Here is a 24,659-nt window from a genome sequence, read left to right as displayed (position 1 = left end):
ATTGGCTAATGTACACGAAAGGCAGCTGGGATTTAATGATCTATCAGGCTGAGTGTTCCTCTGCATATCACCTCTGATAAGGGTGGGCAGGTCTGCCTTAGGAGGCAATCATCCTCAGCATCCCCACCTCCCTGGGATGCTCTGAGAGGTCCATCCTCAATATCCCCAACTCCCTGGGATGCTCTGAGAAGTCCATCCTCAGCATGCCTCATTCCCTGGGACAGTCCCCAGTGCTGGGACCTGTGTCTGGCATCAGCTCTGACTAATCAAAACTAATGGGAAAAGGTTTTGCAGAGCAAAGGGTTGGTGCCTTCCCTTCCTGCTCAGCTTTGCTTGATCAGCATGGCAGCAGTTAAAGAACATTTGCTCAAGGCTTCCCCTCTGGACTACAAATTTCGAATAGAAAATGCCAGAGGGGGGCAGGCAGATGATAAATGAGCAGCTTTATGCCAGAAGTATTCACATTCTCCTTGTGAGTTTTTGGTCAGCCATCCTGCTTGCTTTCGGGGTCTGCAGTTCTTTCAGTTCCTAGAGCCTGAAGCCTTTTGTTGAATTGAAGTAGTCTGGAAGATTAGCCCTTGAAAGGGATTTTCTCTTCATTAGTGCAGAAGCCAAACAGTTATCTTGTCATCAGAAAAATAACCCACTTGTTACATCCTTCTCTGCAAAATCTCAGCTGGGGGAGCAGAGTTGAAGGTAGACAAATGCTGAAGTAGCTGAAAAGACCAGAGAGGCAGAAGGCAAGGGATTGTGTTTTACAGGCAGATTTCTCCTTTTTAATCCATTTCTTTTGTCCTGTCGACTACAGATTTCAGAGCAGTTCCCAGCCTTTTAAGAAATACTGTTAAACTACTGTAAAATATTGCATGACTGTCACAGCTCTCATATATCTGTAATATTGTTAGCATGTATTAAAAATAGCTTTGCTTTGCCATTTTCATCAGGAACTTTACTAGGAAAGACAGGCTGGAAAATATAGCATTTTCTGTCCATATTCTGACACTTGATAGTTTTTCTATTATAGAGCAAAATAAATCCTGGTTTTACTAACAATAAACACACAAAATCCCTGAAACTCAAAAAATACACCCTAGAGGAGAGTCAAACCAAGTACCAAAAGAAAGGTTAAGCTCTGATGCAAAAAAGGTTGTTTCTGAAGAGGTTCTCCTGGACATGCAATGGCAAAGTTCTGGGGGCTATTTGCAGTTTTCTTCTTCAGTTACCTGGGGTTTTGCACCTTGAAACAGACACTTCAGGGAGTGATTTATGCTGAACAGTCTTGATTTGACCTGCTGGCCTTGCCCATGGGAAGACAAGGCCACTCCAATGCCCGGCACCTCAGCACATGAGATTTGCCTCTGCCAAGCAGGGGATGAGGGGCTGTCCTGCACTGTCCCACCCCTGGAGCTAACTCAGATTTCAGTTGCCCATTAGGGGTGCTCTGAGCTCCCAGGGACACTTCCTGACTTGTTCTGGGCACTCGTGGTGACCAATGCCCAGAGAAGTCTGAGGAAGCTGATGTTGCCCCAACACTGAAGTAACTCAGCTACTGCAGGACCATAAAGCCCTCTCCATATTCACCAGGAAAATTATAGCTTCATGTTTTATCATCCTCTGTGGAAAAGATGCTTGAGCTTCTTGAAATCAATCATTAGATGTCACGGCTGACACTAGATTAGGTAATTTCAAAAATGTGTGTACACTCTCAGCAAAATTTCAGGAATTCACCGAGGGATCCCTCCTCTCTATCTTCAAACCCGGGGATGCTGCTGCCTGGCCGGGGCTGCACAATTAGCAGCTTTATCTTGATAAAGCTGCAGAGGTGCAGGGAGGCACCGCCACCATTTGCAAGGATTTAATTGCTTAGGAAGTGATGACAAAAGGCTGGGGATGTGGTAAATGAAGCCCGGTGTTGCATTCAGACGGCTGATCAGCTCAGCCACGTGAAAATCCCAATAATCCAAGGGCTGACTGGTTTGGATGGCATTTCTTACCAGAAAACTGGAAGGGCCTGAGTGTTTTCTAGAGGGGAAAAAGAGGAAAGGGAAAAGGGGAGGGGAAGTGTTTGGAGTGAAATGGAAATCTGATCCGAACCAGAAGACAATAGTTGTGAGACATTAATTGTTCTCAGTGTAGACAACAGTCCCACTCAGGAGTGAGGGTGTGAGAGTGACTGCTTTGGTGTACTCTGTGTTTCCAGGAGTGAGAAACCTCTGCTCTTTCCTTTCTGGAACAATTAATGTATTCAGGTTATGTCTGCCACTGTTTTCCATTCCACACACACGTGTGTCTGTGTCACCTCTTATCTGTCAGCTGCTCTACGTGTATAAGTAACATTAGTTGTAAAAAGGAAAAAAAGTCTGGATGCTTTCTGTAATTTGATTTTTAAATTAGCATTGCTGTAGCCAGGCTGGAAGCCCTTGCTGGCCATAGCTCTCCTGCTTGTCTGCAGCCCTCCACCTGCCTGAAAATCATGGGGACCAGCACAGGAGCCACAGGCAAAGCTGCATAATGGGAAGGATGGAAAATTCTGGGGGAAATCTCTCACTTTCTAAGGCTTTCAGGAGAGAAGTGGCTGTGTAGCAGTCTGGTCATGCTAAATGAAATTACCAGCTGCAAATGTCAAGGAGAGGTCACCAAAAATACAACAGGTTCATTACTCATGGATTAGTTTGCAACTTTCAGAAATAGATTTAATAAGTTACAAATATGATAATAAATGGTGGATAAAATAACCTATAAAATAAGTGATGGACACCAAGTTAAAGATGAACTAGCAATGCGCCCTTGTGGCAAAGAAGGCCACCAACATCCTGGGCTGCTTTCAGAGATGTGCTGCCAGGAGGTCAAGGAAGGTGATGCTTCCCCTCTGCACTATACTGGTGAGCACATCTGGGACCAGTGGTGTGTTCCCCAGTACATGAGAGACGTCAGCAAACCAGATGGGATCCAGAGAAGGGCCAGGAAGATATTTAAGGGACGGGAGCATCTGTTGTAATGGGAGAGACTGGGAGCTGGGTCTTTTCAGCCTGGAGAAGAGAAGGCTCAGGAGGATCTCTTCAATGTATGAAAACAACAGATGAAAGTAAAGATGGTAGAGCCAGGCTCTGCCCAGTGGTGCCCACTGAGCACAACTTGGAATACAGAAATTCTATTTAAGAAATTTTTTTTTCTTACTGGGGGAAGATCTGAGGAGAGGATTTGCAGTCTCCATCTTTGGAAATATCCACCATGGTTCTGGGCAGCCTGCTTCGGCTGGCCCTGATTTCAGCAGGGGTTTGGACAAAGTGACTTCAGGGATTCTGAAATGTTATAAACTTGCTAAGAGAACACCAGTTCTAACAGAGAAACTTGTTCTCAGGACACAGACATCCCTAACGTGCACAGCACAACCAAAAACCTTCAAATAGGGGAGGTTGCTCCAAAGCTGTGTTTCTGGTAGTCCCAGCAGCCCCTTTTCTGGCTATGATGAAGAAATACCAGTCTAACAGGAATAATCAGGACACGTTTCTGCCTGACAGTGTCACGACCCAGTGTGATTAATTTATTACTACATTTCAAATGTGATTGATACTATACATACCAGCCCAGACTCCAGCCCCATAGCTTTTCAGAAGCACAGAATACACAGGTTACCTAAGAAAATAATCAAGTTGATGACTGATGTCTCATGAGCTAGACATATCTACTTGTGGAAGCGTTTTCTAGTAAGAAATTAGTTTTAGTCCCTGGCTGTACACAAACATTCAGCATGCTGTGCAGGGAGACAAGTTTTCAGTGAGATAAAGAAGCAGCCAACATGGACTTCTCAGAAACAAACCATGTCAAGATGGTTTTTATTTATTATTATTTATAAATTATAATAATATTATAATTTATTTATAAATTATTTTTAATTTTCACTGTATTTTGTGGTGAGGGGAAATAGCTTCTGCTAAGAATCATGACCTAAATCATAGAATTACCTTGGTTGGAAAAAAATCTTCAAGGTCATTAAGTCCAACCATAAACCTAATACTGACAATCAACATGATTGACAATCATGCAAAATTTTCAGCAGCTTCTGGGAAATGATGTGAGACCAAGTGGAGAAGCATGTTCTTAATGGACATCTATAGGGTATGTGGCATGGTGGCTGAAATCCACAGAATGTAACTAAATACCAGTGGAAGGATGAACTGATGTGGTTAGTCTTTGGTCTTTTTGTTACCAATGAGAAAGAAACTTGGTTATTAAATCTGCAGATGATAAGAAGCCTGGATGACCATAAGCCTATTAGGGAATGGGAATAGAATTTACAGTGTTCTTGATAAGTTGGAGAAATAGAATGAAAATAAATTGATTAAATGGAGAAAAATGTTATGCATTGGACTGAAACAGGAATCCTAAACCCTTGTATATGCTGAAGAACAATTGGAAAGGTATCAAGTATCAGCAGAAAAAAGGGTGATTTTCTCCATGTCCATGGTAGACACGAAATAAATAATTGGCCTAAAAAACACTGAGAAAGACCTAATTAAACAGAGCTTGTGTGAAGAAAGTGAAATATGAATAAGTTTTTAAGAATAGCAAACTAGACATCAGAGCAGCCCATCCTGCACTGGGGAAGCATGAGATCCAAGAAAATTTATTGAACTCTCTTCTCACTCTGTATTGCTATAGTACTACAACAGGTTGTAAATATCTGGACAAAGATTTCATTCTGTATTGAAGGCTTGTCTGGAAACTAAAGATGACAGAATTTTAGCAGCAGTCACTTATCTATTTGTTTTATTACAGAGAGAGAGGAAGTTGTTTTCCAACCCAAAGGGTGGTTACTCAGCACAAGGGTAGCACTTGCTCCTCTACTGATTTTTCCTCCTGCTTTGAAGCCTGGTGCTGAATGCATCAGATCTCACAGCTTTCTCACTTCTCAGGAGAGGGAGATCTGCAGCCCAGGTGCTGCTATTTAACTCAACCTCTTGTATTTCTGAGTCTTCCCTGCAGGCAGCAGGACATGGCTGGGGTGGCTGCAGTTGGGGCCAATGTCCTGAAACCTCCATGCTGGATGGAGATGGAGCAATGGAGAAGGGGCTGGGGGTCCCAGTGCTTCTCAGGCACACACCACTAATACCAGTACACAAGCTGGGGGGTTGTTCCTGTCTGGACGTGCTTTGTACCTTTGCTGATAACTCTAATTTGCAAGCTCAGCAGAAGGGGAGCAGTTTCCCATTATCATGTTCTTCTTGCATCTCGAATTTTAAGTGAGCTACATAACAGAATCTTTTGCTTTCTTAAGCATTTTCTTCTCTTTTCTTTAATCATGCTGAGATTTCCTGTGAATACTGTGAGCTGTAATTATCATCTGCAGATCAGTGGGTATGCTAAGCTGTTTCTTACAGCAATTTTTTTTTTCTTCTGTGAATTTCAGATGACCAAGAACAAAATTATAATCACCTGATACTAAACAGTGCCACCCAGACACCTACTCATGGTAAGAGAAAACAAAGAGCAAAATTACACGTTGTAAGTCTCCTCTGCCAGCCAGTAACATTTACTGGTATCAAACTATTTACTGGTATCAAAGTATGTTTAATGTTAATAGAAATGCTCCTCTGATGCATGAATGATGGTTTCCATTAACATTAAACATCAGACCGTATTTTAAAACAGTGAGCATGATGAAATATGGCCCAGCCTTTTCTCATTTTACCTATCAACCTTGTGTTTCTCTGTGTCTGTTTGCTCCTTTCCCCCTTCCACACCAGCAAGGTGTCAGATCTAATTCTTGCAAACAGTTAAAACTATAACCAAAGGAAAGTCCATCTTGTCAGCCAAGCCCCTCAACTGATAGTGCTACTTGTGCATATTTTTAGGACATGTTGGAAGGACAGTGAACATAGGGCAAGGGCTCCCAGGATGAGATGCTTTAGGTGTAGCAATATGTGGCCTGAATTTGTTTTCACAGCTAAATCCAAGCTGTGCAGCCTCCATTCCATGGGCCTGGCTGGGATACTGAAGCCCCTGGTTCACTCCATGATGCCTCTCTGGTTTCTATTAATGTAGGAGAGGTAAAGACCATGAAGAGACTCAAGACTACTCCTTCCCACTTTACTAAACAGCAGTGCTTCTTCTAAACTTGTTCGACTTGCTCTCACACCCTTCCAAATCCCCTTTATTTTATTATGAAAACATGACATATCTCTGACCCCAGGAAATTATGAAACCTGGAGCATTTTCATACCCCTATGCCCTTCACAGTGTGGACCAGCACTGACCTATCCCCATCACCTCAGTGTGACAGCTCACAGGAGGTGTCCTGGGCTGCCTATCACACTGTACCTGGCCAGCCCTCTAAAGGCTGAAAGCAGCCCTTCCAGAGATCCCACAAGGCTTCCCTAGGTTTGGTCCCAAATAGCTTAAAATCTGCTAATATCCCTTCTGACAGAGTTCTTGCTGAGCTCTGAAGAAACCACAATTTTCATTTGTTCTACCTCAGCTTATGGTTCAGCACACTTCTTGGCACCTCTCTGTCCATCCCTCTTAACCTAATAAACCTGGGGATGTCCCATATCATTCTTTAGCCAGTTAAAAAAAAAAAAAAATTAGACTTTATTCAACATTACCCATTTGTTTTGCCCTTTGTTTCCCCCATCTCATCCCAGCCTGGAGATGCCTCTTTACATCCTCCATGGCCAAAACCCTTGCTTGTCTCTGCACAGCCTTGTCCCTCCAGCCCTTCTGCCTCCTCTGCCACAGCTTCCCCTGCCTTCTGATTTCTTTGGCCCCAGAAAAGCAGAGGAGCAGCTGCTCCCTCCCTGCATCATAGTGACCACAGGGCCACACTGCCACATCCCCTGCAGCTTCCTGGCTCCATCCAAATCCAGCCCAGTCACTACCACCCAAACTGGTGCTTGCCCCTATCTCCATGCAAACAGTCCAACCTCTGGATATACCCCCAGCTCCTCTCTGCTTTTCTACCTCTTCTGCTGCTCCCTTGTCTTGTTCTTGTCCTTGCTCTTCCATGCACCTTTTGTGCCTTGAATGTGATGCATTCCTCCAACTTTTGCAGCTGGAACCTTTCCTTCTGCTGGGGAACCAGTAAGAGATGAGTAAATCTCATCTTAATATCCACTTCTTGTGACTGTTCTTTTTTTTGCTCTGGCATTTGCTTTTCACTTTGAAACTTGGTTTTGGTAACTGTTCTGTAATTGATTTGTTATGTGTTATGTGTTCTTGCATAGAAATTTCCATACTGCAAATAAGAGCAGGAGAACAAATGCCCTTGAAAGAAAAAGGGCACCTAAAACCTTTGGTGTTTCTCCTTCCTAGAGGGTGGGCCAGGCAGCTCCTCTGCCTGCAGGTTCTTTCAGTTGCAAGATTACAGCATTAGGCTTGTTTATTTTTTTTCTGTCTCCCCCCAAAAAACCAGGAGAAACAACATCAGCTTTAAACCTGGCATTAACACAGGAGTATTTATTGAACCTGAATGACAGCCTCACATGCTCTCCAGGCTACTTACTTATCTTTTTTTTACTTTCCTGAAAAAAAGAAAAGAAGAAAAAAGATGAATAATTGGGTTGAAATGGTATTGCCTTCTCCCTGGCTGAGCTACTTGTCCTTCAAATCCAGCACATGCTGGGTTCTGAGATCCACCCCGGCAGAACCAGATGTGTCCTGTTTAGCTCTGTCTCTGCCCAGAAGGTTTAATGTAGCTCCATCATCAGGTCCTTAGCACATTCAATAACTGAAGGTAACAAGATGCTAAACTTCCCTCTGGCCCTGACAGATGCTTTTCTCTTTTATGTACTTGAGAGACAGAAATCAAAGCATAAATACTTGTGATCTTGGATTAGAAACTTTCACATTTTTTATCTCCACTCATTTCTTGTGTTTACTGTGTCTTAACAGTTTGGTTGTACAAAGTGACTTGAATGATCTGACTACAAATAACCATCTGACTTATTTTTTCAGACTTATATTTTATTCCTAAGCTATAAGTATGGTCATGGACTCTTGTTCATGATATTCATGTGTGCTTCTGCTGAGCCATTGCTTGGTGAGTCCAAAGGGAACCTTTCAAATAAGACATCATAGAGCTTGCAGCACCCATAGTTACTGCTGAAACTCTGAGATAGTTCAGCAACACCACAGGATTCATTGAATTGCCTTCCTGGGGAGGACATGGTGTATGTTCTCTGGGTGATTGTGCAAATCTGTAACTGGACACGAGCTGCATTTCTGAGCACCACGCTGATGATCTCTATCCCTTAGCCTGTCTCTAGCCCCCAGCATGCAGTGACACCATCCAAAAGGAGCAGAAGAAGGAACAGAAGCCAGTGTGAGGTCTAAGACGTGCCCTGTGGTGTAGTCAACCCAAGTTCAGTTCACTGCAAACTGCAGTAAAACCAGCAGAGAAAGGGTCTCAGGCTACCAGCAGAGAGCAAAGAGCAGATGGAGGTGACATGGCACCAGACAAACAGCACCAGGATGAAGAGCCAGAAAGTCCTTGCTGTGCCTTGAGGAGATCCTGGCAGTCCCCCCAAGGACTGCTTACACTTGACCTGGGACACGTGAAGGAAAGATTGAGCTGTTGGAAACTGCTGAAAACTATTGGAACTTGACAAGATGGGAGCTCAGCTGCTGTGGGCTGGTGATCTCTCTCCCATCATCATAGGAACTTCATATGTTTATTACCTTCTGTAATTCCAGTAACAATGAGTCTCCAAACTCATTTAACCCTGGATGAGCAAGGGAGGCTTTTCACAATGTAGCTGTGGTAGCTGTGGGCTCAGGGCTCTGCAGAAGAAAGAACTTCTCATGGAGAAGGGGTGACAGCAGAGTTCCCTGTGCTCCCCTGTCCAAGCTGTCCAGTCCTTTGCAAGAGGAGAGCAAATGGTACCCACCCATTCAGCTCCCCAAAGGTCTTGGGATTCATAACAGGATCATGGTGTGTGGGAGTGATCCAGGTGTGCAGGGGAGCATCCATCCCACCAAACAGCATTCCAGGAACAGCTCACTGGACCCCGAGCACCAAGGTTTTCTTTGTTCAGCTCAGAAAGGCAGAGGATGGTGAACATCTGCTCTCCTGGAGGGATGCTGCCCTGCTGCCTCTTCCTGCTCCCTGCAGTTGTCTCTGGGATAAACCCTCTCTGAATGCATGTTGTGTTTATCAGCAGCAGACATGAGCACATGTTTCTGTGGCAGGTTTTTTTATCTGTAAAGAAGCAAATTTGAAGGGGAAAAGGACAACCTATGCTCACAAGGAGCCGTAATTAAAAAATAAAATAAAACAAATGCAGATTTTAGTTTAGTTCTATGAACTGTTCAGCTTCAACTCCAGGTTCCCAGGGTTAACTCCCCAAGAGTCTGTTCTAACCTGGCTTGGAAGATGCTCAGCTTCTCAATGGGAAAGGTACACGCATGGCAGAGTGTTGTGCAGCCAGGAGCACTGCTGTGAGTTCCACTGAACTCTTCCAATGCAAGAAGAAAGAACAACCTCCTAATTAATGGTGGGCTCACATATAATCTGTTCTGTCAGGCTGCTATCATTTAATTAGCAGAGTGAGGTTCACAGCAGAGTGCACACAGAGTGAGAAGGTCACCCCTTTTCTCCCTGCCTGGCTGGCACAGAGGGTTCACAGAGGGGTGAATCAGATGTCTGATCTGGTTTTGAAAATGTGGTGTGCTGGGGAAGACAATTTGCAGTGGAGATTGAGGGAAATGACCACAGGCAGGTGGGTAAGGCTGCCAATCCATGGGCTGCAACAACAGCACTTCATTTCTGCCATGGTTGAGGGCTCTGAATTAACCAACGTGACTCTGAGTATCCCACACTTTAGAGAATCCTGTTGATTTTCTTCAGCTGTTGGTCCTTTCCTGCACCTAATTCACTTCTGTGACACTAAAGATTCCATTATCCATTATTGGAGGTATCTCCAGTCCTTTATAAACCTCAGCCTAAATTCTGCTTCCAGTGATGGGCTTCAGCCCTCAGTTCCACCAAAATCAGAAGCCTGGGGTGGCTTTCCTTAGCTTTAGAATTCAGTTTTACATCACCTGCAGATTTTAAGTTTCTAAAAAACTCTGATGCAATTTTTTAGAAACATGGTGATTTCATATTTAAAGGTGAAGGTGACTGTCCAAGTGCTAGCACAACTATTTTATATATGAAATGCAGGTAAATCTTGTTACACATTAATTTATCTTGTTTAGCTGTTTGGTCTCTATACAAAATAAGCACACAAAAGTTTACTCCTATAACAACATTAACATTTTTTTTTGGGAGGGAAGCAGCTGGTGCAGAAAACAGAACTGAGGCAGTGCAGCATTAGCTGTAACAGAAATATATGCTGACTGCCTGGGCTCACTTTCAGTAAAGCTTATTACTTAATTTTTTACTGCTACTGAAGTTTAATCTCATTATATTTAGTGCATATTTAATTTATGCTAACTGAAAGGATCTTGCATTAACATTTTTTTTACATCTATATAAATGGCAAGCACATTGCTAAGTGATCTAGTTAATAGGAAGGTCGTATCATAATTTTATGTCAGCTCATTGCATTTGATAATCATCTAAAAAAAATACTGGGTAAACCACCACAACAAATGCAACAAATGGCTTCACTTTGAGTTTTTAAATCACCCAAGTACTTTTCCATAGCTGATGTCTGGGTTTGCTCTCATTGAAGCAAATTTCATTTTATAGCCATACCCATGTCAACTTTAAACCAATTCCTATACACTTATGCACCTATGTGTGTGGTTTTCCTTCCTTCCTTCCTTCCTTCCTTCCTTCCTTCCTTCCTTCCTTCCTTCCTTCCTTCCTTCCTTCCTTCCTTCCTTCCTTCCTTCCTTCCTTCCTTCCTTCCTTCCTTCCTTCCTTCCTTCCTTCCTTCCTTCCTTCCTTCCTTCCTTCCTTCCTTCCTTCCTTCCTTCCTTCCTTCCTTCCTTCCTTCCTTCCTTCCTTCCTTCCTTCCTTCCTTCCTTCCTTCCTTCCTTCCTTCCTTCCTTCCTTCCTTCCTTCCTTCCTTCCTTCCTTCCTTCCTTCCTTCCTTCCTTCCTTCCTTCCTTCCTTCCTTCCTTCCTTCCTTCCTTCCTTCCTTCCTTCCTTCCTTCCTTCCTTCCTTCCTTCCTTCCTTCCTTCCTTCCTTCCTTCCTTCCTTCCTTCCTTCCTTCCTTCCTTTCCTTCCTTTCCTTCCTTTCCTTCCTTTCCTTCCTTCCTTCCCTCTTTTATTCATTTCAAAAATCCAGGGCATCTTCCTTCCCATGGAGTAATAGGGCTTTGGGGGATATATTGCTGAAATAATTCTTGCATCAATTTTCTCACATCAGACCAGAAGCTTCAATTCGGGACAATCCCAGAAGGTATGAAAATGATTCCCTACACTGTCACATCTCCTCCAACAATTTGTTGAGAGTTTTGTGTCTATTGTGTTTAAGACACTGTTTACAAAATTGTAACAATTACAGACTGTTTAAATTAGATTTATCCCCAGTAGAAATATACAGGAGGAAATTAGAAGATAATCAGATCTCTAGAATATATCCTACAGAACAAACAGGCACATTACGTAGGCTGCTCCTTCTGCAAAGCATCAGGGCTTTAATGAAAGTGGGAAGAGAGATGAACCAAGTCATCTGCCAAGGCTGGAGAGTGCAGGGCCTGCAGGTGTGTGCTGGCTGTGCACATTGTAGGATTTCAGGACATCACCTTGCAATGTGCTGGGGTAGCTCAGCCTCTCTGCATCTTACCCCTTCAGAGCTGCTCAGCTCTCAGCCCTCAAAGACCCAGTGGCAGCACCATCCTGCTACACAGAGCTTTTCCATTGCTGGCTGAATTTAAAATCCCACCTCTGGGGCTCATACAAAGGAGGGCAGCTGTTCACTGGGGAGATGCTGATTTACACCACCGAGGATCTGACCTGGAATTGTATAAAGCTCTTTGACATGCTTTGTGGGAGATGCAAAGGACTGTTAATAACAGTGTTTGTAACAAAAAAAAAGAGAAGTGTTAAAACACAGATCATCCCCCCCTCAAACACTAGAAATGTACTTATAAATTTTAATCTGAGTGTGTGAACACCAGCTTTTTGCCTGCTGAAACAGCATCTGACTTCCAGGAGGGCTCAGGAGGTGCTCCATTTTGGCACAGAAGGCTACCAATTACCACCTGCTCCCACCAGATTTTCCTGAGGAATACCATCCCTTGCAGGGTCTTGCATCAGAACTGGAGAAGTCTTTGTGTCTGAGCCTTCCAACCACCGAGCAGAAGCTCAGTGCTGGGGGAGCAGAGTGTGCTTGGAGCTGTGCTGAGCTGGAGCTGAGCAGCAGGAGCCTTGGTTGTATCAGCTTCTCCTAGGTGACATTGTTTGCTTTCTCTGGGTGAATGTTTTAAAAGGCATCTGTTGAAATGTCTTGCAAAATTCACAAAACATATGTGCAGACTCATGCAAATCTGGAGCACATCCCTCTTGCCTCTTAAGCTTTGTTTAAAACTTTGCTATAAATTGACCTTTTTTTTTTCTTTTTCTTTTTTTTTTTTCTTTTTCCTTGGGTATCATCTGGTCCTGTCATTGTACTTGAAAGGTTCATATCTCTTGTAGACACACTTTGAAACAGAAACTCTATTCCAAGAACAAGGGCAGAACAAGGTACTTCCAGAAGACTCCAGGTCTCATCTCTACAATTGAGTCTCCAGCTCTAGAAATCCAGAAACTGCTCCTGAGCCCCGGGCTTGCAGAAGGTTAGCATAGCCCTGACAGTGAAATGTGGGATCTGCCTCAATTCAGAGATCCCAAAGCAGTCGAGTGCACTCCTGGAGCAGAGGAGTGAATCTGTACAGCCACTCACCAACCACCTGGAACTGCAGTCCCCAAAGTACAGAGGGAACTGCAACCCCTAACATCCATCCAGGTGCCATGCCAACCACAGTGCATCTTTGCAGGATACAGGATGCAGCAGGGAACACGTTCCTCTGTCTATCTCTTGCAGGTAGGAGCACTGCAGGTAGTGCTCCTGGGTCTGTGGGTGCAGAACTCTCCTGCTCTGCTCCAGGGCAGCACCTTCCCAAGTTTTCATGCAAGAACCTGGCTGGAATTCGTCAGGGGACCCTCTCTGAGCCTGCCTATGAGCCCACTGGTTCTCATGGAAATACATCAGGGTTTGGACCTGCCCAGCAATTCTGGCTCATGAAGAAAATACACGGTTATTGCTTGGGAACTGTCCAAGAGGAGGCGTGGGACTTGCAAAGGGAAGTGTCTCCACAGAGATGCCTGCTCCCTTCTTGGCCTTATTGTGTCAACATTGTGCATCCTACTGAGTTTTTTGGCAGTGCTGTGCCATGCCACAAACCCTTCCAGTGACTGGAGCAACATGACACTGACCAGACTACTGTGAAGCCACCCATGCTGAGCAGATGAGGAATGGCTGTGGAGCTGATCCCTCTGCTGCTGAATTAATCAGAGAGATGCTGGCAGAATTTTAAGATGTTGCATTGGCTTTAAAAAGGTGTGGTGGCTTTGAGCCTGGAGTAAAGAGAATCTAGAGACCATAAGAAATGCCACTGCTGGGTGGTGTTCCCATCTTTGTTGTGCGTGTGAGCTGGGTGAGCTTCATTGCCTGTGTTCCTCTGCAAATAACCTGGAAAACTGCACCTGGAATGTGTGCCAGAGGCACATCATGGCACCTAGAAAACATGGACTAATGCTGACTTGCAAAGGCAATCCCAGTAACCACAGGACATTGTCCATTTTCCAGTAGTTCCATTTTCCCATTGCCCAGAAGGCAAAGTGGGACTGGAATGAGTGGGGATGCTGGGACACATGGGATCATAGGACTTCAGCTGCCTTGGAGAAAATGTGGAGAGCCTTTTATTTTACATCCAGTTAATTAGTGACAACCTGCATCTCCCATAGGAGCCAACGAGAACCACAAAAAAAAAAAAAAAAAAAGGAAACTTATGCTGAAGTGGTTCCAGAATATAAATTGCACAAGATATTTCTCCTTACTAGAGTCTCTCTGTTCTCTGATCTTTCTCTCAAATGACATTATGCAAAAGACATGTGAAATTATCTTTGGTCATTGCAGTTTATCCCTCATTCTGCTGAATGATGGGTGGTGGATTTCAAGGTGACTTCTCATTTGCCAGAATCATTATGGTCTGCTCCTGACTGACTGGATGGAAAAAGCAGTAAGAAGATGAACTGATTCTGCACAAGCCCATCAGATAAAAGTGTGGCACTTAATTTCACACACCTCATGCAAGCAGTCAATTAATGCTCCTGCTCTGGCACTGAACACAAATTCCATACATATGACTGGAGTTATTTCAGCATGTCCAAACCTCCATGCAAAATGGAAATTAGATACAGGTTCTGGTTGAGAAATTTGCAAAGAGATGTTACCCCAGGGTCCTTGCTGCACAAGCACAAACAGGAGTGGAGACATAGTTTAAATGCTGATATAGTCTCTGTTTACTGGATAATATCTAATCAATTGTTTCCAGAGCCCTGATGAATATGATGCAGTTCCTAATCCTGCAGTCAGTCTATTAGACATGGATTGAAGTCATCAGCAAGAAAATAATGTTCTCAGAGAGATGACACATTAGCTATACCCTCACTTGGGGCTATGTTCTTTTTTGCCAGACAATAACCCTATTCAAGGAGGGCAGAGACATACATAAGCAAAAGGGAAGAAGAGTTTATTAACCAAGATGGTTATTGCATTGTTAAGAGGAAATTTTCACCATTGCTAAATTTAGTAGGAAAGTACCTTGTAATTTCTCAGAACTGGGAACAAAACAATGGTCTGGCAGAGAGCTGGGCTGTTCTTTCTCTGCCATTGGCTGTCAATTGTCCAGCCCAGAGGATGGGGTGCAGGTGCTGGACCCCTATTCTGACAGAGCAGTTTTCCCCCCTCACCAGGCTGTGTGGGCAGGGTCAGGGGTTGCAGAGGGTGGGATAGATCATCCTGGTGGTGAGGATGCTCCCCTGCTCACAGACATACCTAGGACAGAGCTGGGAAAGAGTGCACTGCTGGGATTGGTTCTGCAGGCAGCTCCATGGGGAGGATGCTCATGGGGCAGCAGAGTTCATGGACCAGTGATGGAAAGGGCAGGGAGGAGCAACTGCTGGGTTTGTAGGCATGGAAGTTGGAATTCAAGTGCATAAAAATGGGTGCCATCAGATCTCTGAGAGGGTCCACATCATCCCCTTCAGCCCTTTGTGGGTGCCCTGGAGACCCTGGAAAACACCCCCCCTCCACCCCTGATACAGTTCAGGTGGCCCTGAGCAGAGCACGGGGGCTGGAACTGCTGAGAGCTACAGGAGTGCTCTGATTATTCCAGCCTGAGGAAATGAGGAGCAAGATTGTGCCACAGACTGTCTCAGCTGTGTTTGACTGAGTGAGTCAAAGTGAAGGGTAGGTGAGAAAAGGTTTAAAATATCTCTGGGAAACCACAATGGGAGGAAAGCTGCAGGGGCAGGACTGCACACAGGGGAATAGCAGTTGGGGAGGAGACAGCCTGGCTCCTGCAATTTTTTTTGCAGGAAACAATTTTTTACTCTAGAAAAATGTCTTCTGAAGTACCTTCACTCTGTTGCGTGGATTTTGGTTGAGAGGTTTGTGGGAGATGAGGGAAGTTTGCAAAGGTTTGGACACCACACAAGGTCAACACAAGTGTCAGGATGAAATTCTCCTGCTGTTCATTTCCTTTTGGGCAGAAGCTGTGCTGTAATCTCAACCATTTCAGAGGAGATAAGAGAGTCCTGAGAGTGTGTTGAGCTCATGTAGCATTGCTCTTCAGAGCCCTCTCTAGAGAGGGGCACCCCAGGAATGTGTGACCCCATCCTGCCACTCAGAGAACTCAGCCCTCTGGTTTCATTTTCAGACAATACTTGAAGTGGTCACCTCCTTGGCTTTCTGACCCAGCTAATGCCATCCTATCACTGCTGCAAACTCCCACAGAGCACACTGCAGTCTGTTCTGGCTTTGCTTCTAAAAACTGAAGCTGCTGTTGGTTTCACTCCTCTTTCCTCTATTTTAATATCTGAACACCTGAATTGTATAAATGCAATTCACCAGATCCTTTGTCCCTCAAGGCTGAGCTGAAGAGAGACCACCCACCATTCAGATTGCACCACAGGACCATGATTTCAATAGCAGACAAACTCTGCAGGATATCTGGACCTGACTTCTAACACCCAGGCCCAGTGCTAATCTTTCCTGGCAGTGCCCTCAGCAGGAGCATCCTGACAGCTGTTTTGACACAAAATTAAAATTAGTAGAGGGGCATCCTTCACCCCTTGGGGATTCGACCTCCTTTCCTGCATCAGGAACTGCTCCAAACCTTGTGTCTGCACCCAGGTGTGCACCCCAAAGCTCTGCTTAACACTTCTGGAGACCACCAGAACTCCTGGGGACATGGAGCAGCTTTGCCCAGGAGCCTCCATGTGTTAATCAGAAGTCTTGCAGGAGGAGAGAGCAATGTGATTATCAGTCCCAGTCACAATAACCCTATTAACTCATTCCAAAGGCTCTGATGAGAGGTAAGGTGAAGGCAGGTGCTCTCCTCCAAGCTCATGCAGACTGCATTGGGGTCACCCCACAGCCCCAGGACACAGTCCTCCATGGCAAGCAAGGTGACCCAAAGACCATCAGAACCTCTGTCCCACTATCAGGAGGGCTGCTTGGTTTATATGCTTTTTGAGGTAGCAGTTTGCTTCTCTCCCTGATCACTGTGGACAAGGAGACAACACCAAAGGTTCCATTTTCCACCGATCTGCTGCTGCCAGCTTGAATTAGATCAATCAACTTCTCACCAACACTGGGTCAGATACAGCTCTGCCCCCTGCTAGGCTCCATGGGCATGGGTTTTCCTCACTCAGCTTGGTTTGGTGCATATTGTGGACATGCCTTTCTCTTTTGTGTTTTTTTTTCCAGACAAACCACGAATGAACAACATCCTTACTTCTGCCACCGAACCCTATGATCTCTCCTTCTCCCGGTCCTTCCAGAACCTCTCTCACCTCCCACCATCCTATGAGTCTGCCGTAAAGACAAACTCAAGTAAATATTCTTCTCTGAAGAGACTAAGTAGGTGTCAGCTCATTTCATTTCCTTTGTATCTCATTTGCTTGTAAGCTGTGGTGAGCACAATGTTAAGGCAATAAGGTTCTGTTGTTGTACTGCCCAAGTTGGCATCTCCAGTCTCTTTGGCTGTCTCTTCCCATCAAGGAAGAACAGAGAGAAACAGTAATGTCATTGCTGTGAGAGCACAAGTGGTTATTCCCTTACTGACCTCCTCAATACGCTGCCTCCCACTACTCCACCTCATAGCTACTTCTGGTAGAGCCACCTGAGCCTTTTCCTCTCTGCCAGGCTCAGGATGAGCCAAGGTGGCTGCTTCAGACCAGCCCAGCTCACCTTGGCACACCCAGGGCAGGTAACTCCCCATCCCTGGGGGGAGTTGGCACCAGATGACAACCTCAGGCTGGCAGAAAGCTGCTGAAGTGGTTGGGAGCACCTATTTCAGTGGGAGGAGATCTCCCTGCCTAGAGCAATGGCTGAATTTCATGGGTTCTGGGTCCTGCCCTGGTCTGGTCTGTGCTGTGTCTCTGGTATTTCAGCATGATGCTCACTGCCCTGTGCTGGTTTTGTGTTGCTGTTTCATGTATTGAATTGTTCTGCCAAGTTTCCTGTAGTTCTCCAGCCTATCACCTTTACTGTTGGCAAATCCTTGAGCTGTGGTGGGATTGTAAGTGATCTTTGTGCCAGCAAATGCCCTCTCCAGTCTCAGACACCTGGTTTGTGGTATGGTGACAGGAAGATTTTCTGCCTCACACTACACGTTTCAGTCAATAAATAAGCAGTTTCAGCTCTATAAGAGCTAAGCATTTCAGGTTCCCTCTGGGTTTGCACGTACTCAGCATCTCTAGAATCATGGAATCACTTTTTGTTTGCTGGTCTTCTCTGGAGCCAAAGGAAAATAAGCATCCTGCTCCTAAACCTTGCCTGATAAGATGCCAACACTATAATTTTCTTGTGGTTTATGAAGGAGATAAGTTTAACAAAAAGTCTAGAAGAAGGAATATCTAAGTGTTGGTCTTTGCAAATTAATTATTGGGGATTTGTTTTCCATATACAGAATTGCTTGTTTCTAATGAACTCCCTGCCATGGTTTTTAAAAAAAGAGTGTTGTGAGGAGCCCATTAACAAACAAAATATTTCCATCCAAGTAAAACTAAAAGCATTAGTATTCAGTCTGTTTCAGATATTTGTCTAGGTTTTTCCAGGCATGTCAGATAGTTAAAGGTCATTTGTTTTCCCACAGTTAGCAGAGACAAATAGTGACAGGCAGTTTCTGCCCAGGAATGAGGCTGAATAATCAAGGCACATCCTGAAAGGAAGAAGGATTAGCATCTCCTTAAGCCACATTTGAGGAGACAGAGCTCAGCTAGGGCATGGTCAGATCTACCTCATCCTACTTTAGCCATCCAGCAGCCAGGAACATGGCCTCTTTGCTTGCTGTGGACATCTCAATAACGAGTGCAGAAGGACAGTCAGCTCTGTATTGGGAGGAACCCTCTGAAGATCCCAGCCTCTCACTGGTGCCAGAGCTGCTCTGGCAAGCAGCCTAGCTCTTAGCTGGATGCTGGATTTTAGGAACGTGGTTTAGCAGTGGATTTGGCAGTGTGCTGGGTTAACAGTTGGACTCGATGATCTTAAAGGTCTTATCCAACTGAAATTACTCTATGGTTTTATAACAAGACTCATTTTTGGTGCCTAGAGGTTAATGAAGTACATCTCATTTTGGGAGGCTTATCTAAGTGATCTGAGCAACAGGGAAGAGATGAGCTCTCCTGCTGCCTCCACCTCTTCCACCCCTGGGCAGGGGGGCTGCAGGGCAGGCACTCACCTCTGCTGTATTCATGCGCCAGGGCTTCTGCCCCTCTTGAAGCTTGAAACCTTTTACAGAGCAGTAGGAATGAGGTTGCTGACATAGAGAACCAGGTCCTGGGTCCTACTGCAGGGCATGGGAAAGAGGAAACCCACGTGGGGCTGCTGCCTGTGGAGCCAGGGGGGAGGATGTCGAAGGAGCAAGGTGGATGGAAAGCCTCCCAGTGACTTTTCCCACCTCACTGGGAAGCCCCACACTGGCTTTTTCCTGGCCCTGCCTTTGGGCTGAGGGATGGGAAGAGCAGGGGGTGGGTATGGGAACAGGCAGCTGAGCAAGAGCAGCCACATGAATTCTGTCCTGCCCAGCCCTCCAGGGAATTGCTGTTTCCAGCAAAGTGAGAAAGGTCAGGCAGGAAGGAAGCTAATATTTTCAGGCATATTAAACCTTTTGATATTGGCTAAAGAATCATCACAAATGACTAGGCAGCTTGAAAATGTTAGAGCCAATTAAAATGGGAGAGAGAAGCCCAAAGAGGAGCTACACAGGAACTGCAGGGAAAGAAAAGCAATTACCTTTCAGAAAAGCAAAGAAATTACTATGGTGGCCTTATGTACATTTGCACATATAGTAACCACATTAACATACAGCCATGGGAAGAAAAACTTCTTGGCTTTCCCATACTCTCTTCTCAGACAGCCACGATGTCTTTGTTTCTCCAACCGTTGTCAGAGGAACTGTGCTCCACCTTCCTGCCATGGCACCTTACACTTTTGAGGGAAGATGTGTGAGTAGGATTGGGGCTTTACCTCCATATGGGAGGGGAAAAAAAGCTTCCTGGAGGCAAATCAGCTTATCCTAAAGGCAAATCAAGCACTCAAATGCTCCTGAAGTTTGATGAGACCAGCCCTGGTCCAGAAACTGTAAAGGAAGGGAAAGAGAGGAGGGGGGACAAAAAAACCAGCAATACTACACAACCAGAAAAACCCAAACAAACAAACAAACAAATGAAACCCCAACAAAACAAAACAAATCGAAAAAACCAAAATCAAAAACTATGAGAAAAAAACCACAGAAATTGGGAAGAAACTGTGATTTCCAGTAATTTCACTTCCACATGTTTTATAAAGATTAGTGAAGTCCCAGAAGGAGGAAATTAGCTGAAATAAAGAGAAATTTCTGTTAATAGATAGACCACCAATTTCTTTCTGTGTGCTCCTCAATTATGGTCAGTTGGAATTCACTGAGGACACATTTTTGAATTTTTAATCACATCCCATAAGGGGGGGAAGTCTATTTGATTGTGCTTTTATTTTGGCTCAAATGACCAAGTTCAGTATTCACATGAGCACCAGTGGAAAGATGAAGGGTGGCAGTGTCAGAGCCCCAGCATCCCAGGGAGCAAACTGGTGCAGTGAGAACAAGATGAATCAGACTGAAAGGTTTCAGGTCCTGAAGATATTTTGATCTTAGCAAACTGTGCAACCAGAGGACCACAGTTCCCACCCCACACCCACTGGGTGAAGCACCTGGTGCCTCCCATCTCTAAAGCCTTGAGCTGAGTTTACTTTATCATTGGAAAGCAAAATGCCTCTGCCAGTGCAGAAATGCTGCAGTTCCAGAGCTGAGCTGTCCCCTGGGTTTGAAGGCACCCAGGTGACACAGCACGCTTGGCCTCTCCTGGACCTGCTTTCTCCACCACTGGTTCAGTGATTCTCATGAGCTGACACCACCTTTCAGAGGCAAGAGGCTGTGAAATGTCTGGCTGGTGCCTGCTCGAAGCAGCACGTTGTTCATGGGAAGCTGCCAGATGTTTCAGCTCTGAAGGCTTTGAGATGGAGATGTGAAGTTTGTCTGCACCTGAAAATACTCCTGAAATAGTTGTACCAACATCTTAAATGCATCTCTCAGCATCACAGGAGGAGTGAGCCTGCATGAGCTTAGAAACACCCCTGAAAGTGGTGGCCAAAAGGCCACCCAAGACTTCTACACTTGTTTGCAGGGATGGAAGAAGGAAGGAGAGGATAATTTATTTTTAACACTTCTAATTGGCGAAATTTTAAAAATGTAGAGCATGCTGCCTTTTTAATCCAAATTAAGCTGCTTTAGCTCTTCCAGGCAGTCACCACGTCCAGGTGTGAGCATCCAAGCACAGCTCCATTTGGGATGTTCTCTGTTTTAATTACATCTATTTAGAGCCACTTGGGCAATTCTAGTGGAACTTCTCTATTCCAGAGCAGAGGCCAAGTGCCAGAGTGGTAACTGCTTAGCTCCCTTCTGCACCCAGCCTCAGACATTGTCAAGCCTGGGCACACAAAGTGTGTGCAAGTCTGCCTTTGGCTACATTTTTGAATAAAAATGTCCAAAATTACACTGGCCATGTGGAATTTCCCCAGTCCTTCTCAGGCTTCTTAGAAGGTGATTTTAAAGACACAAGTGTTTGAGGCCAGGGGAGCTGCTGTCTAACATTGGCAATGAGATTCTTCCAAGAAGGTTTAGCTTGCAAAAAGAAGGCTCATTCCTGCAATATATACTCCAATATATACTCTGGAGAGCAGATCTCAGCAGCAGCAAGCACACCAAAAAAGGAGAGCTTTGGGCAATTCTCATGCCCTCGTGGTATATAGGCTACAAAAAAAGCTTGTAGAATCATGGAATGGTTTGTGCTGAATGTGTGGGGGGGGAGATGAGGAAATTAGTGAGTGAGATCATCCGAGCTCAGGATACTTACAGCACTCCAGGGTTTAGCTGAAGACCTTAAGGCACCAATGCTGACTTGTAAGCAAATTTCTGGGATGTTGTCAGCACCAATCACATGTCATAGGGCACTGACATTTCCTCCAAAAGCACTCTGCCTCATGGCATGGCCAAGCAATTGTCTTTATTTCTCAGTCAATGTGGTGCATGAAATCCATAGATTTATGACATAGGCAGAGAAAATAGAAAATTTCAACACCATTTTTAAACGTTAGGTCTGCTGAATGCCTACAGAGATTCTTAATATCAGAAGTGGGACCATCTACCTCATACGTCTCATGATTGTCCAGACTTTATTGCAGAAGAGATTTGCTCTATTACTCAAACAACCTCAGAAGCTCCACACATGTGGCTTTTTCCTCTTCCACTATCTTATACTTCCCTATCCTAGATCTCCAACTGGATGCAATACTGGAGCAGAGATCAATGCCTTTATTGTCATTATGGTGTAGTCTTTATCATACTTGTCTTATAAGCAGAAGACTCTCCAAAAGAATTTTATGATAGGTACCAGAAGCTGACCAGGTCACATAGGAGATTGTCTTTGCCCATCAACACTTGGCTCAAGACTGGTGGGGAAAGTATTTATTGTATCATGTGTGTGTGTTCCCAGGTCTGTGCTCTCTGTGCCAGGCTGTTCCCATACAGTTACTCTGTGAGAGATCTTCTTCCCTCTCTGCAGTGGAGAAATTGTCTTTGCCTTTGCATGAGGAACCCCCTTCCTGCACACCAGCAGCTGTTGAGCTGTCTTCTCTAAAAAGAGGATCACTGGCTGCCAGGTGTCTGGGATGAGGCTCACTCTGGGATCTTCTCAAGTCACCAAAAATCCCACCAAATGCACTTTGTGATTGCATTTACAAATAGTTAAAAATAGTACTTTAAAATGTGATGAGGGTACTCATGGGTTCCAGAACACATCTTCATGTGAGGCCAGAAGGGGGGGATGAGTTTCCTCAAATGGGGAACTTGCCTGTCCCAGCTCCCCTTCCCTGTGCTTTCTTTAGAAGTGGATTGTGAAGGTGACATTTGATAATTTCTCCATAACTCACTATTTGTGTAGCTCACGTGGTACCACGGTCTGGATTCAACAGCATATGGAGTCTGTTGTGTCATGTCTGTGGTGCACTGCACAGGGACTTGTACCTGTCTGGATGCAATTACAACTCAATCTGTTTGCCATGAGTCCACGGGCACACAACTCACCCAGGGCTGGAATCTCTCTGACTGGAAGCACCCTGGCGTGGACGCCCATGCCCACGTCCAGCTTCTTGGGTCCTGCCAGGAGGCTCTGTGCTGTACACAGCCCCTTTCCACCCCCTGGCATACAGCTCTGGTGTTTCTAATTGTTCCATTTCCTTCCCCACAGCTGACAAAGAGGCTGATGAATACTACATGAGGAGGAGACACCTGCCCGACCTGGCAGCCCGGGGCACGCTCCCCATCAACGTCATCAAAATGTCTCAGCAGAGCAACCACAGGGACAGGCCCCGCCGTCCCATCAGGGCCATGTCCCAGGACAGGGTGCTGTCTCCCGAGAGGATCATGCCCGAGGAATTTAGCATGTCTTATGAACGGATCCTCTCAGACGAGCAGCTCCTGTCTGCAGAGCGTCTCCACTCCCAGGACCCCCTGCTCTCCCCGGAGCGGTCGGGGTATCCCGAGCAGTCGATGTCACGGGCGTTGTCCCACACAGACGTCTTTGTCTCCACCCCCGTCTTGGATCGCTACAGGATGACAAAGATGCACTCCCATCCCAGTGCCTCAAATAACTTGTACAATACCTTAGGTATGAACCCAACCTCGGCCAAGCGCCAGGCGTTCGCCTCCCGACGGCACAACACGGTTGAACAACTGCACTACATCCCGGGCCACCACCACCACTACCGCACAGCCAGCAAAACAGAGGTGACTGTTTGATGGCACCTCCTCCTGCGGTGTAGATGCTCCTGAAGGACTGGGGTGGCCACAGCACCCCACACACTGCAGTGGCCTTATAGGCCAAGGTAACCTCTAACAACTCAGTGTCTGAAAAGACTTCTCCGACAGTCCCATCCAAGTTGTTGTTTTTAACGCCATCCCGTCAGTCGGTGACAGAAGAACCCAAGCGAGCAAAAAGACAGCAGGGAGGGAGAAAAGAGGAAATTTCCTGACGTGCATCAGTTTCTGTCAAAGAAAGCCATAGTAGTAGATGGCTCCTTCCAAGGGCTCCCCTGCATTATCTCATTGTTTTTAGGAATTTAGGACTTTTCAGTTGCTACAAGTAGAAACAGTCTCACACAGACCAAGGCAGGGAGGAAGAAATGCAGCACCTCATCCTGGTGGGAAGGAAGGGGCCCTGTTCTCCATCCTCATGCCTCCTGTTTGGCCTTTCTGTAGCAAGTAGGTGAGCTTCTGGCTGCTGGCCAGCACCTCCAGACCGCTCAGTATCAGCCAGCACCCTTACATCTGTTCTTCCTCACCCTTGGAGCAAATTCAAGGGCAGACTTTCCTAGGGGACTGGCAGATCTAGGGACAAGAATAGCCTGGCTGAGAAATAAACTTTTAGTTTATATTAAATATACTCATAAGATAAAAATATACTAGTGCCTACAAATTGCCTGCTCTCTCAGTGTAGGAAGTAGTGGGGTTGATGTGTTCGATAAGCACAAATATGCTGAAATGCTTGTTAGACCCTTTTCTCCACTCATCCTAGTATCTTGGCATCCCCAACATGTAAATAGGAATAGGGTTTATCTTCCTCCAGCTTCTTGCCATGGCTGAACCTAAAGCACCAGAAGTGCTTCAACTTCACACTGCTGACCTGAGCTGGGGGAAGTCCTGACTCCACCAGGACCTCCAGACAAGGCTACCACACCTTTCACTGAGCCTGCATTTGTCCCCAGAAGTTTATTTTCCTGATAACATTTTCCACTGGCCCAGTTCCTCACTTTCTCACCATATTTTCTCCTTTCATTTGCAAACCTAGAGCTCCATATGTAGCAAATCTTTTTTCTGGCCCTTAGCAGAAGCACAAAGCTGAGGG

At 45.4% G+C, this 24,659-nt stretch overlaps 1 protein-coding gene across 1 annotated transcript in view; it reads left to right on the top strand.

Annotated features, from left to right (window-relative positions):
• SHISA6 (shisa family member 6) overlaps positions 1 to 24,370 on the top strand; it is a 215,286-nt gene extending 190,916 nt beyond the window's left edge. Inside the window, exons 5-7 of the mRNA XM_071763774.1 lie at positions 5,411 to 5,473; positions 16,927 to 17,079; positions 23,004 to 24,370. Of these exons, the coding sequence (XP_071619875.1) occupies positions 5,411 to 5,473; positions 16,927 to 17,079; positions 23,004 to 23,554 (767 nt within the window). The 3' untranslated portion in view covers positions 23,555 to 24,370. The remainder of the gene's footprint in view (positions 1 to 5,410; positions 5,474 to 16,926; positions 17,080 to 23,003) is intronic.
• Positions 24,371 to 24,659: the final 289 nt, after the last annotated feature.

This window comes from Heliangelus exortis, chromosome 20 (genome assembly GCF_036169615.1).
Source record: "Heliangelus exortis chromosome 20, bHelExo1.hap1, whole genome shotgun sequence".
Classification (NCBI taxonomy): Eukaryota; Metazoa; Chordata; class Aves; order Apodiformes; family Trochilidae; genus Heliangelus; species Heliangelus exortis.
This window is presented reverse-complemented; position numbering and strand designations above follow the sequence as displayed.